Source organism: Amblyomma americanum, chromosome 10 (genome assembly GCF_052857255.1).
Source record: "Amblyomma americanum isolate KBUSLIRL-KWMA chromosome 10, ASM5285725v1, whole genome shotgun sequence".
In the NCBI taxonomy this organism is placed as follows: Eukaryota; Metazoa; Arthropoda; class Arachnida; order Ixodida; family Ixodidae; genus Amblyomma; species Amblyomma americanum.
The window spans coordinates 78,118,491-78,132,382 of record NC_135506.1 but is presented as its reverse complement, the minus strand read 5'-3'; the positions used below and the strand labels follow the sequence as shown (position 1 = coordinate 78,132,382).

General features: G+C 47.7%; 1 protein-coding gene across 1 annotated transcript; it reads right to left on the bottom strand.

Annotated features, from left to right (window-relative positions):
• Nucleotides 1-547: 547 nt before the first annotated feature.
• On the bottom strand, nucleotides 548-5,901 carry LOC144108432 (endothelin-converting enzyme 1-like). The gene is made up of 2 exons (XM_077641671.1): nucleotides 5,719-5,901; nucleotides 548-2,482 (listed from the first exon to the last, which is right to left on the bottom strand). Exons 1-2 carry the CDS (start codon nucleotides 5,899-5,901, stop codon nucleotides 548-550), a joined length of 2,118 nt encoding a protein of 705 aa, XP_077497797.1.
• Nucleotides 5,902-13,892: the final 7,991 nt, after the last annotated feature.

Genomic DNA, 13,892 nt, shown 5'->3' with positions numbered 1-13,892 from the left:
CAACTCTGCTTCGTTTCGTAAAGACGAATGTCATTAGCTCTTTCAATTGCATTCTTGTTGCACTGCTGATTCTACCGATAGGCTCCTGCTCTGTTTCCTTAAGCTCTTTCATAGTTAGCTCCTACAATTCCCACAAAAAACGATATTTCGGATTCAGATTCAGCGACAAGTTCGCACAGGTCTAGCGCGACTGGCTCATAAACCGCCATACACTTTATTCGCTCGCTGCAAAAGCGGAACACAACACCCGACAAAATTTCTATTTTTAGATCTTTGCAAGGTCAAAATGGCATTTAAAGGCTATAGGGACAAACTAAAACACATTAGTGCTCTTCCTCAAAATTTTATACCAGTGCGCGCAAGCTAATGGCTCCCGACGTATACGCTAAGACGACGACTCCTTCTATGATCGAGATTTCTGTAGTTTATAAAAACAGGCTCAGTGAAGGACATTTATAGCCACATAATCAATGAACAAAACGCGGTAACGTAGAAGCCACGCGCAAACAAACAAACAAAAAACTCGAATCACGAACAGCAACAAATCTCAAAACAGTTTGCACTGCTTAGAAGGATTCGTCGGGTCCCCGGGAGTGCAGTTAATAGCCTTGGCGAACTGTGGCATGTGCTGCAGCGCGGGAGTGCAGATCGACTCGTGGTTTGTATTTTCAGAGCCGCCATAGCAATTGACGTAACACAGCGCGATGAAAAACAGCTGCAGTCCGCTGTACTTCTCCAAACCGAATAGGCTGCTGCTGTCCAAAGCTTTCTCTTCGGCATTGTAGGCATCCACAAGAGCGCCATAGCCAATTACTTCTTTAGCGTAATACCCTAGTTCACCGGCGCTGCCGGACATGCCTGGTTTCAAGCAGTCCGTCAGGGGCTCAACAAACGAAGCATTGGTTGCGTAGTAGGCGGAAAGGAACAAGGTCGCCAGTGCTAAGGCGACCTCAGCTCCTAAGCCGCCGTAGTTTAAAGACGAAGGGAGCTGCGGATCAAATAGAGGGAAGGATAGAGCGTAAGGCATCAGCTCGAAATCTCGCTTGTCGTAGGACACGATGGACACCTCCAAATCTTGCATAAAGTCTAACATATGGCCGAATTCTGCGTCCTTTCTGACGTGCACCGACTGTTGCCAGTTCCGCACGAAAGAAATATTCAAGTCAGGCACATGGTCTGCAGCCAGGATTTCCTCCTCTCCGCTGTGCTCGATGTTACGGAAGACGATTTCCGAAGAGCTCCAGTTGCTGACCACGTTGATGCCTTCGTCAAAGTACGTCCACTTGGATAGACGCTGGAAAAAACCGGCTCGCACGGACTGAGCCACACTTTTTGCGAGATTAAGTGCTTTGCCTTGAAGGACCTCAGCGTAGTATTTGTCGAACAGTGTGTGCCCGGAGAAGAACATTACTCTCGTGACGCAGAAAATCCTGTAATGGGCCTGCGTCGTTTGGTAGTCACGGTTGTAATAGTTGAAAATTAAATCTTTATTCGCGAAAAGGGCCGCCACTTTAACAGTGCACCAAGAGATCAATGTACGGAAGGAGTCCGCGCCGTACCGCCACCAGAGGTACAACACTCGCTCCAGATAACGGGGCGATGTGGTCGTCGGCGTGAGACTACTGTTTATCCTGATGTGAAGTTTTAAAAGCGTCGCTGTCCAGTTAACTTCCGTGAGGCCAAGCTGAGTTACGTTTAGAAGAACGTCAGCGTTATACTCGTCAGCTGCTTCGTAACGAGCATTAGAGAGGTAGCTCGGGGCTGTTTCGTCCGACGCGTAAGTGTACTGGTACGTCACCGTATCCTCGCCTTCGGCGTGAAAGCGTTCCTTCAGGAACCCAAAGTACGCCTCATCCGTGCCGGTCGCGAAGTCTCTATACCTCTTGACCACGAAGTAAAGGAACTTGCCAGAAAGTACATTGATCCCGCCGCCATCGGGCGCGACGTCGAAGTCCAGGAGAACGTCCCAGCCCAGCTTCAAAGAGCTGCAGAGGAGCGTGTACAGAACGTCTGCGCCCTTGGAAGGCTTCGGCCACACGATGCCTGCCTCAACCAGCGCGTTCTTGACGGCTGGCAGCTCGTCTCTCTCCCCTTCGAGCACATCGACGCAGCTCCTGTACATGATGGCGGCCCGCTGCTCCAAGTCTTGCCCCGATGCAGGCACGTCTACACTCTTCAGCGACGCGCTCACCTTGTCCAACAGAGAAATGAACTGGTCGTTCCAAACGGTATGTCGGTTCTTGTGACGCCAGCCGTCGCAGACGAAGTGCGTGAAGCTCTGGCACGGGTCCACCGATTCGTTGATGGAGGCTAGAAGTCTGGTCGGGTAGGCGAGGCAGGCGTGCGTCTTGCAGGTGTTCCCCCAGTGTGCTGGAGAGGGACATACACATGAGACGATCGCCAAGGCCACAAGCGTCATCAATACAGTGACTCCAAGCACGGCCAGAGTAAGCCCGAGCCGCGATTTCAGCTTCTGGGGGTCCTAGAAAGTAACATTATTGCCGTAAGAAAAACGATGTGCACAATCAGTTGGTCTTACCTACGATCTCTATAAACCCCCAAAATAACCGCTTCTCTAATGATGAATCATCGATACTGACAAAGTGTGCACTTTTGGGGTGTCTGTGCGCAAGGCCAGGCGCCTTCTTTCCGACAGCTCCTATCATAGCCGCTGCTGTACGAGTACAAAAACACAAAATCTCGGCTGCTGACCCGAAAGACGCGGGTTCGATCTCCGCCGTGGCGGTTGAATTTTAATGGAGGCGAATTTCGATGGGGAAATTCTGGAGGCCCGTATACTGTGCGATCTCAGTGTGCGTTAAAGAACCCCAGGTGGTCGAAATTTCCGGAGCCTGCCACTACGACGTCCCTCATAGCCTGAGTCGCTTTGGGACGTTAAGCCCCCCCCCCCCCTGAAGCCACAAAAATACAAAATGCTTTTAATTCAGCATCATGTAATACTAGGAGGTGCATCCAACAAGCCTTAGATTTGCTTGACAAAGCAGCGCATCTTCTCTACAAGAAACAGCGGCAACAACAGGGTACATATAACAACAACAAAAAGTGATCAAGCTTACTTATACAAATCTGAGCGAAAAATTTGCTTTGAAGAACAACATCACGAGCATTGAAATGACAAGAATGATAACAAAACACGACAACATGAGCATACATTTTGATACCAGAAACATGCAACAGATCTAAGGAGGTACTCAAATAATCAAGTTCGATGCCAGGTTTTAAGATAGACAGCAAACCTTTATTAAGAAAATGGAGAGGACACGCTGTAGGAATTAAGAAGGTTTAGGAATTTGAAAGCGAAGCATTTCACGACCGTGATTGGTCCTTCACAAATCCACCGTAGCCTAACACTCTGAGATGAACAGAACTACAAACTATCTTAATTGTGTGCCGAATGAAGCGTTGTGTATGCGTCTACTAGAGATATCGATACTAGGACATTACTTCACCTCTTGCAGTGTTAGTACACACTGCTTTATAGAACACGTCATTAAACCTAAATGAGTGACGTTATTTTTAGTTTCTTTCTTCGCACGACACGAATCGAACTACTGACGAATAAAAATTATAACTGTCTAATCACTAGACGGAAGCTCCTGTCGGAACAAAAGCGAATTGCTTTTTCGCCGTACAAATTTCAGGTAACTTGTGAATTGCGTGTCACGGCGGATTTGCAAGCACCAAGGAAACCACGCGAAAGAAACAACAAAGGAACTTTTTTTTCAATCAGGATTAAATTTTTACAGTTAGCCGGGAACCTCGTTATCGTGACTGGATGATGATACATAAGCCTTCTATGTTGCCTGCAGTTTGAGGCTCTTCCTGAGCTTGGCTACGACGACTTTTACCTTCGCATTCTTGTTAATTGTGAAGAAATAGTCGATGCGTTACTTTCTTCCTCTTGTTGGTCTCGTCAATAGAGAATGTGCTTCTTTTCAGGCCCAGTGCCAAGCTGGGTCTATACCAATCAAAATCTTGTAGCGTGTGCTAGGATATTGAAAAGGACGAACCATGACTAAAAAAGCTCGTTGAACAGATGTTGCGTTCCCATCACCGTTCACCGTCAGGACCTGATCACTGCTCGAAAAGAATTTTCTAAATAAAAACACTCTTTGCGGATACAGCAGCATCCTGTCCTTTCGGCTGATGGCAGTTACTTTTAGTTTTACTATACACTGACTAATTCTGAACTCACAAAAGCAGAAGAGCTAAACGAGACAAAGCCACCGGAAAACAAAATCATAAGTCATGACACAGACAGGCGCTGAAAACATTAATGACCCGCACTTTTTTACTATTTCATAAGCCTAGCTCTATTATTAATCGTCGATTTCTTTTAGCCCATGCTGTTCTTACCTGGAAATAATGAGCCAACTACTAGCTCAAATACCAATACATGCAGGCTTAAGGACATTCTACAGTGCTAGCTGCCCCTCTATGATTGCGTGACTTCGTTCCTTGAACGTTATCGACCTATACGAGTAGGCTTTCTTCTCAGCATAATAATAATAATAATAATAATAATAATTGGTTTTTTGGTTAAAGGAAATGGCGCAGTATCTGTCTCATATATCGTTGGACACCTGAACCGCGCCGTAAGGGAAGGGTAAAGGAGGGAATGAAAGAAGAAAGGAAGGAAGAGATGCCGTAGTGGAGGGCTCCGGAATAATTTCCACCACCTGGGGATCATTAACGTGCACTGACATCGCACAGCACACGAGCGCCTGAGCGTTTTTCCTCCATAAAAACGCAGCCGCCGTGGTCGGGTTCGAACCCGGGAACTCCGGATCAGTAGTCGAGCGCCCTAACCACTGAGCCACCGCGGCGGGTTCTCAGCATACAGTCAAAAACTTCAACTTGTCTGTTAGGCTAGGCGCGTGTACCAGGTTTCAATGGCACGTACAGGAGGCGATTTCGTGCTAACTTGGCCATGGTGCGGATTGCCGCGGAAGCCGGGCGCCTCGGCTGTTCGAGATTCACCGGGCTGCTGGACAGCGGCGAATCAATGCTGAGCGCTCCCGAGTGAACACCCTCGGACACTGGCCATGCTGGCGATGACAGGCAGGAGCCGACGGCAGCAGTGTCAGCGGAGGTCATCCCGTCCACACCATGGCCAAGTCGCACCGGCAACGCCGCAGCTGAGGGACTGGCTGGAAAAACATTCTCTGGACCGGTACCTCCAGCAGGGTCCGCCTTGCCAGCTGGTCGGAGGCAGTGTCATTTGGCACCTCCCGATGAGTGCACTACACGGCGGTTGTGGAGGTCTGGTTATAAGGGGTGGGGCGGCGGGGGTTGTCAAGCCCAAAAGTTCCACTGCATGCTTGGCCATGACACAACAACATCTCTAAGGTATGTCCGTTAAAAAAGGCACAACCACATCTACATGTCGCTAAAAGCTCAGTATAGTAGGTACTTTGCGAAATTCAGGACGCAAATCACAGCGAGAATAAAAGAAGTAGAAAACCAGACTCTAGGGAGCAAAAGGAACAGACCCAACTGGCAGCTGCAGCATCACTTAAACTTAAGAGCTAGTCTTGTAGTGAATAAACCCCCTACTCCTCTCCCAGAGGCCTGCGTGCCATGCCGGAGAAAGTAGGTAGGGGTCCGGTTAAAACATTAAAATTTATTCTAAATCTCAATCTGAAGCAGAACGAAAATGGCACCGAATGGAGTCATCTCGCAGCTGGAACGGCCTACCGTGCATACGTTTTTGATGGAATGCTGGTTGTATGCGCCTGGGTGCACTGTCGCTGCCCGCAGAGCTCCGCGAGGGGCTTCCAGGTATGTCCGGCAAACGGGTGCCGCCTTGGTCTCGACCGCCGGGACCGCGTCTCTGGCGGCGGCGCTCTGCAGAGGAGGATCCAGGCTTCCGAGCTTCATTGCGACTTCCCGGCTTGTCAGGCGGCATTTGAGCTCACTGTCTGATGGCTACGGCCTTTACAAAGAAGAGCAACACGGCGGAACAGCTACCAAGAGGCATTCAGTCTTCTCGTCTCGTGCCCGGCGCACACAGCGACCGTGCTCGCAGGCCGTCGATGGCGACAGCAATGGGTGGCACTCTCAAACTGTCAACCAGCAAAGAATCAGCTACGAAGTTTTTGATGTTGTTGCCTCTAAAGTGATGGCACATACCCACGGCGGGGGATTGTTTCTCTTTAATAGTAACCAAGGTGCACAGTACAGTTTGCGCGTCTGACTGCAGTAACGCAATGTTTGATTGTTGCTTGAGCACCCCGGGACACGGGTAATGAGCCACTTTACGATTACCCGTGCCGTGAGCGTTGCGAAATGCATCGTCTGTGTCTTTATTACCGCATCAATAATTTACGCCCCTTAAAGGACAAAAGTTAGGGTAATGGTCGCATGGACCCCGTTAAGCTGCTTTCTCAGTTTTAAGCCTGGGATACCAACTAGATTTTTTTTTGGCACAGCTGCTGTATGCAGCTGTTGTACACGCACCCACTGTAGAATGGCCGAGCGGAAGCACACGTGTTGTGGTCGAATTGAAGCATACATGTCGTTCTTGGTGACGTCACGAAGGAGGACCGCGATCAATCGGGTGCATGCAGTTGTATATGCGCGGCAGCAAAGCACGAGCCAGCACTCGTGCATTTCTGCAGTGGAGTAAACCAGGCGCAGCACGGATTAGATCACAACTTTATTAAAGAGACTAATTGATGTGAAGAGTAATGTGCGTCAGCCGTGCTCAAGACAAGAAAAAACTGCGTGATTTCAAACGATAAGTGCAATCCGTTTGTCTGGGTCGGCCCAGGTCTTGCCAGAAAAGTATATTTCCCGAAAAGGCGTTCAGATGGTTAAGGGCGGCTAGAAGGAAGCGAAGAAAAGAAATTAGTGATGTTCATACACGGTAAGTAAAACAGTAACATATATTATAAAGAAGTGGCAAAATATTTAATACCAATCCCTGTCATAGTACAGCACCGAAACGAAACATTGCATTTAATAGCTCTTTCTTTTTCTGGCAAATGACATATTACGTCTCTCATTTTAATATAGACCTTTTTATGGCCATCTGAATAATGGTTAATCTTTTTGCTGATGAAGCCGTAGAAGAATCGCGACCACTTTACTGTCCTACAAGCACAGCCCAGACTCTATTATGGCTGCGCACTTCGATTCATTTTTGAAAGTGTCTATCCGATCGCTAATACACTCGTGCAAGATTATCAAGTTCACTCTAAGGCAACTATAACTTTGCGGAGCCCAGTTAGTGACCTGTAAAGTCGGCTGAAAAGTTGAGTCCTAGTTAGCCGTCCGTTGTTCTACATTTGCGCGTTGGTATCAAATATTTAAAGAACTAATGCAAATTTTGAAGTTGTTTAATGCGTCAGCGTTAGAATGCTCATTATTGCGAAATATCTGCCGTTGGAATTGCCGTTGGCTTCTGAGGGCTCGGGGGAGAAGATGAAGAGAGAAAAGGAAGAAAAGGAATCAGAATGATGACCCGCGGTCTTAGGCTCGCGGAAAGAAGACGAAGAGCTGTCGAGGAGCCGGACAATTAACTTTCTGCAAGATGCTGCTGAGAGCTCTGTATTCTCGGTGTGCACTACTGCTCCTGCCAAACAGCCGTCTCCTTGGTGGACGGAGGAGTGTGAGAAAGCTTATCGTCGTAGAAAAGCAGCCTGGAAAAGCCTTTCCTATAATCAGAGCCCAGCTAATTGGATAAATTATAAATTCTTCTCTGCATGTTTCAAAAGAACTGTTAAAAAGGCAAAGGAGGATTATAATCAAAGTTTAAACACGTAACTCTCAAAACCCCAGAATAAGAAGGCTCTCTATAGATTCATGGCGCAGAATAACAGCTTTTCGGCCTCCAATCGCATAAGGTCAATGGTAATGTCTCCGCAGGAGGCTAATAAAAACCTTGAACGCATCGCGCAGGGGCTGGCCTTACGTTTCCAGGTACAGAAAGCAGAACCTTTGCACACTCTCACCCGCAGCTCGGACTATCCTGAGGTCGACGTGTCGGAGCTCCTGCAAATTGTTTCCTCGATGCACTCTGCTGCTCCGGGATCTGACGGGATTACTGTGGGCATGTTAAAGATGTTAGCGCACGACTTTCCAACTCACCTTCTAGATATTGTAAATGCTTCATTGGAAACCTCTTGGACTCCTCACAGTTGGAAAACGGCGAAAATAATTTTACTTTTAAAAAATGCAGACAATGGATTTTAATTATACAATATTCGGCCGATTGCTTTAACGTGAAATTTACTAACGCTAAAAGAAAGAGTAGTACACAGTCGCCTCACAAAGCATGTTTATCATATTAACGGCCTCAGCCCCGCACAGATTGGCTTTCGTCGCGGTTGTTCTATATGGTCCGCGCATGTGGATCTCGAGATCCGAATACGACTCTCAATGCGCCAGAGAGAAGTTTCGGCCTTGGTGACGCTTGACGTTGCGAAGGCCTATGACAGCGTGGAGCACACAGTCCTCATTAACAAGCTTGCTCAACTACAACCACCGCATTACCTTTACGCCTGGATTTGTGAATTTCTAAAAGATAGATTTTTCTTCTGTACAGACGGATCTTTTTGTTCTAATACCTATGGTCAATCAAGAGGTGTGCCGCAAGGCTCTGTTCTTTCTCCGCTGCTTTTCAAAATATTAGTTCGGGACATCCCCATTCATCCTAACGTTACAGTTTATGTATACGCAGATGATATAGCTTTTTTCGCATCAGCAAAGGATATTCATGTGCTCTACGGGTATTTGCAGGCATATCTGAATGGTCTTGAAGTCTGGTTGGACCAAATCAATTTATCACTTAATGTCAGCAAATGTGGCGTGCTGGTATTTCCACCCGACGCTCCTATGTACATCTGGCTAGCCTACCGCTCCACTCCAATTCCGCAGGTGGAGTCGGTTAAATACCTAGGTGTTACTTATGACCAAAATTTGGACTGGCGACGCCATATTAAGAATAATGTTATTAAAGGGGAACGTGCACTGGGCCGTTTGACCCGAGTTGGCAATAAAAAGTTTGGCATGCGTCGTGACACGTTACTGTTGCTCTATAAGGCTTATATGAGACCGATTCTGGAATTTGCTTGCCCCTTGTTCTCTGGTAGCGCGAACTACAAGCTGCAGCCATTAGCCTTACTGGAAAGACGTGCCCTACGGCTATGCCTCGGGCTCCCAAAATCAGCTTCCAACGCTGTCCTTTATCTGGAAGCCCGTATCCCCAACCTCTCTTCCCGCTTCCAACTTCTAACAGTGCGTACTTTCCTCAAGTCTTTTGACCCGGCCCCAGGCGTTAGTATTCCAATTTTTGTATCCCAACCACACCTTTTTTTGACTAATCACTGGGCACGTTATCAGCTTCCGCAAGTTAGGTTCACGCAGAATCTGTTAGCTCCGCTTCAGGTTGATCTGATGTCCTTGCAACGAGTTGCTGACACGCAGGCTGATCCCGTCTTCTATTACGACTTTATTTTCCCGTCCCATGCTTAGCATATGCCCGCACATACCCTAAATGGTCTTCTTTCTGAACACCTACAGAATTTTCCACATCATACTGTTCTCTCCACTGATGCCTCCGGCAGCTGTGAGAAGGCGGCGATTGGCATATATTCGCAGCATCTAGCTTGGAGCTACTCCGTTCGTATCCCTGATTATACTCCTATATTCTTCGCAGAGTTTTTGGCCATTGGTTTGGCTCTTCTCAAAATTCCCAGACATGTCGCACGGGTTCTTATTCTTACAGACTGCCTTTCAGTTATTGTCTCTCTCCAAAATTCGGAAAAATCTTTCTTGACTCGTTCACTTAGGTTTTTTGTTCCGAGCACAGTGCGCGAGATCCGTTTGGTCTGGGTACCTGGGCATTCAGGCGTCTATTTTAACGAGGTGGCTGATTTATTCGCAAGGTCAGCTCTCAGCGCACCTGTAATATATCCCGTCCCTCACCTCATTCTGTTAGCAGCTTCACGTTTCCAGCGGTTCCAACATATTTCAGCCACTTTGAGTGATTCGTTGCTCAATACCGTGGACTTTCAACACCTAAAGTACCCATGGAATATCCGGTGATGTAAGTCAAGGCTTTGTGAAGTGTCCATGACGCTCCTGCTATGTAGAATCCCTCACTTAAACTTGTACTTATGCAGGTGCGGGTTCGCTGCGACAAGCCTTTGTGTATCATGTGGGCAAGTTGAATCAATCGATCATTTTCTCCTCTCTTGCCGGCGGTTCGCGGTTCAGAGAAAGCAATATCTGGAGGTTCCTCTTTTGAGACTAGGACTGCCTCTGTCTCTTACAGTCCTTCTATCGTTCGGTGCGAGTGCCAAGGGATTCCCGTTAAGCAGTGTATGCGGCTACCTTCACGATTACATAAGTGCAACTAATCGATTATCTTGTTAGCTATATACAAAATTCTTTCGCATGTCCAAAAAAGGCTAGATTGATTCTAATCCGGATGACTCATACCTCTTGAATTCATATTATTTTTCCCAATTTTTTTTTTATCTTGATTCAGTCTTCTGACGTTTCCTTCCCCGCGCAAATGCTTCATTGCCATTCTACTCTATACCTTGGCCAATCCCCCCCACGTGGATATGTGCCATATCACTTGAGGAGAAGAAGAAGAAGAGCCGGATGTTAGACGGTGCTGACGTGTTCTTGCTGGTGCTTGGCTTCGAGCTCAACTGTGGTGTCCTGGTTGTGCCTACGTGGTCATCTCTGGTGAGGCCGTTCTGCGTGGGGGATTTGGCCAGGTCTCAGGTTAGGCCTGTAGGCTAGGTTAATGTGCATTTGAGGGTGCGTTTGGCTCGGGTATGTCGCTGACCTCCCCGGGTGGAGGGTCGGCAACCTGGTTTGCCAGCTTGCCCACCCAAAGCTTGCCGCTAGAAAATTTTCGTAAAAATGGAATTGACATCATCCCTGTGGCTCTCGTGCCGATCGGTGAGGGAACGATCAAGATGAAAAGCTCCAAGGTCCTTCAGCAGGAGCTAAGATCTCTCACTACCCACTACCTCCAGATCCCTGAGGTGCGACCGTTCGGCCGGAGAGGCATTGTTTGCAGGTCCGCTGACATTGATTTTGCCACAGACCTGCTCCAGTGCAAAATTTTTCAGTCATTAGCAGTTAAAGCCTTCATCCCGGTACAGCTCGCATGTTCCAAAGGTATTATTCGTGGCGTGGACCCAGCATCTTCCCCGCAGGATATACTGGAGGAGTTTCAGGATGCAGGTGTGGGGGTTCTTTCTGTCTACCGGTGCAGTAGGGAATTCAATGGTGTGCGTGTTGCGACAGAGTCAGTTATCACTACGTTTGCTGGTTCCTCCTGTCCTTCTGAACTCAAGGTTTGGCCGATAGTGTATCGTGTGGACCCTCTACAGCCCCGTCCTCTTCAGTGCAACAACTGTTGGCGTTTCGGTCACAGTGGTAAAGCGTGTAAGTCGGCGACCCGCTGCCATGTTTGTGGAGAAGGGCATTCAGATAACAGCTGCGCCTCTGATCAGCCCCAGTGCTGCCTATGCAAGGGCAACTACTCAGCTGATGATGTCAACTGCTCGAAACGAGCCGACGAACAAAGCCTGCTCGATATCATTCAAGCGAAACGATGTTCGAGAGCAGATGCTTATGCACTTCTGGATCGGAGGGATACTACATATGCCAGCCGTGCGCGAAGCTCTGTTGCTGATATACCGTCAAGTTTGACTACTTCAATAGTGTCCTCAGTAGAACAGGCTCTTTCTGTGGTGGTCGAGCGAATGCTGGGCAGTTTCACCGAGGCTCTATCTCAACTTGTTGTTGGCCAATCTCTGCCTACTGAATCACATGTTTCGGCGGCTACGCCGGCATCACTCCCAAGTGCTGCTAGTAAGAGTCATTCCATGTCGCCTCCTACCGTGCCCCAAGTACCGCCTGCCAACAGCGCTCCTGACAGTGTCACTCACGTAGATACTTGTAGCATGGACGTTAAAATGCTCACCACTTCCCAGAAGCGTCGAGCTTCTTCCTCACCTTCGAAGTCAGCTGTTCCGCAAGTCAAAGCAAAGAAAGGACCCCCCAAAATAATTCCCCAGACTGATGTGCTGAAGGAGGCTGCTGATGCCTCTTTAACCAGTCGATAATCATGGCGGGTCTAAAAGTTATGCAGTGGAATTGTCGCTCCGTACTTTCTTCTTTACCGGATCTTTATTTACTTCTTCATAAACATAATCCAGATATTGTGATTTTACAAGAAACGTGGCTCTCTCCACTTAAATCATTCACATTTAAAAAATTTCGTGTTTTCAGGGTAGATCGCGTTAATGGCAGGGGTGGTGGGTTAATAACTATGATCTCTACGAAAATATGTCACCGGGCATCAATCTCGCAGACAGTTATGCGCCCTGACTGTGAGTTCTTGGCGGTTGAAATCTCCCTTCCACAGTGCGCCAAAGTCACTATTGCTAACGTCTACTTCGCAATCGGTGTTCACGGGGCAGGCTGTTTGGATACCTTACTGAGCGGCGCAAACAGCACAGTCATCACAGGAGATTTTCATTCGCACCACAGTGTCTGGGATAGTCGCTCTGACTCCTGCGGCCAGCTTCTGTGGTCCTGGATGTCAATGAATGCAGTGCGCTGCTGTAATTCCGGAGCAGTAACCTTTATGCAAGGAGGTTCCCGTTCAATCATAGATTTAACATTAGCATCTCGTTGGGTTGGCGTATCTGCATGGTCAACTAAAGACTCAGGTACATCTAGTGACCACTTTCCAATAACCTTTTCTATTACATCCTCGCCTATCAGAAAAGGTGGTGCAACCATGAAATTTGTAAACCACATTATGTAAAAAAAATTGATATCTGCCTCACTCCCCTCCATAGTTAGCTCAGGTCGAGCACAAAGAGCTCAGCGGACAATTACCTTTCTGCAAGATGCTGCTGAGAGCTCTGTATTCTCGGTGTGCACTACTGCTCCTGCCAAACAGCCGTCTCCTTGGTGGACGGAGGAGTGTGAGAAAGCTTATCGTCGTAGAAAAGCAGCCTGGAAAAGCCTTTACTATAACCAGAGCCCAGCTAATTGGATAAATTATAAGTTCTCTGCATGTTTCAAAAGAACTGTTAAAAAGGCAAAGGAGGATTATAATCAAAATTTAAACACGTATCTCTCAAAACCCCAGAATAAGAAGGCTCTCTATAGATTCATGGCGCAGAATAACAGCTCTTCTGCCTCCAATCGCATAAGGTCAATGGTAATGTCTCCGCAGAAGGCTAAGCAAAACCTTGAACGCATCGCGCAGGGGCTGGCCTTACGTTTCCAGGTACAGAAAGCAGAACCTTTGCACACTCTCACCCCCAGCTCAGACTATCCTGAGGTCGACGTGTCGGAGCTCCTGCAAATTGTTTCCTCGATGCACTCTGCTGCTCCGGGATCTGACGGGATTACTGTGGGCATGTTAAATATTTTAGCGCACGACTTTGCCACTCACCTTCTAGATATTGTAAATACTTCATTGGAAACCTCTTGGATTCCTCACAGTTGGAAAATTGCGAAAATAATTTTACTTTTAAAAAATGCAGACAATGGATTTCAATTAGACAATATTCGGCCGATTGCTTTAACCTCAAATTTAGTAAAGCTAAGAGAAAGAGTAGTACACAGTCGCCTCACAAAGCATGTTCATCATATTAACGGCCTCAGCCCCGCACAAATTGGCTTTCGTCGCGGTTGTTCCATATGGTCCGCGCATGTGGATCTCGAGAGACGAATACGACTCTCAATGCGCCAGAGAGAAGTTTCGGCCTTGCGGACGCTTGACGTTGCGATGGGCTATGACAGCGTGGAGCACACAGTCCTCATTAACAATCTTGCTCAACTACAACCACCGCATTACCTCTACGCCTGGATTTGTGGATTTC

Coding starts and splice junctions, on each gene's coding strand:
- LOC144108432 (XM_077641671.1), bottom strand. CDS start 5,901: ATGAAGCTCGGAAGCCTGGATCCTCCTCTGCAGAGCGCCGCCGCCAGA. Junction 2,483..5,718: donor CCATCAAAAACGTATGCACG/GTAGGCCGTTCC, acceptor GTTACTTTCTAG/GACCCCCAGAAGCTGAAATC.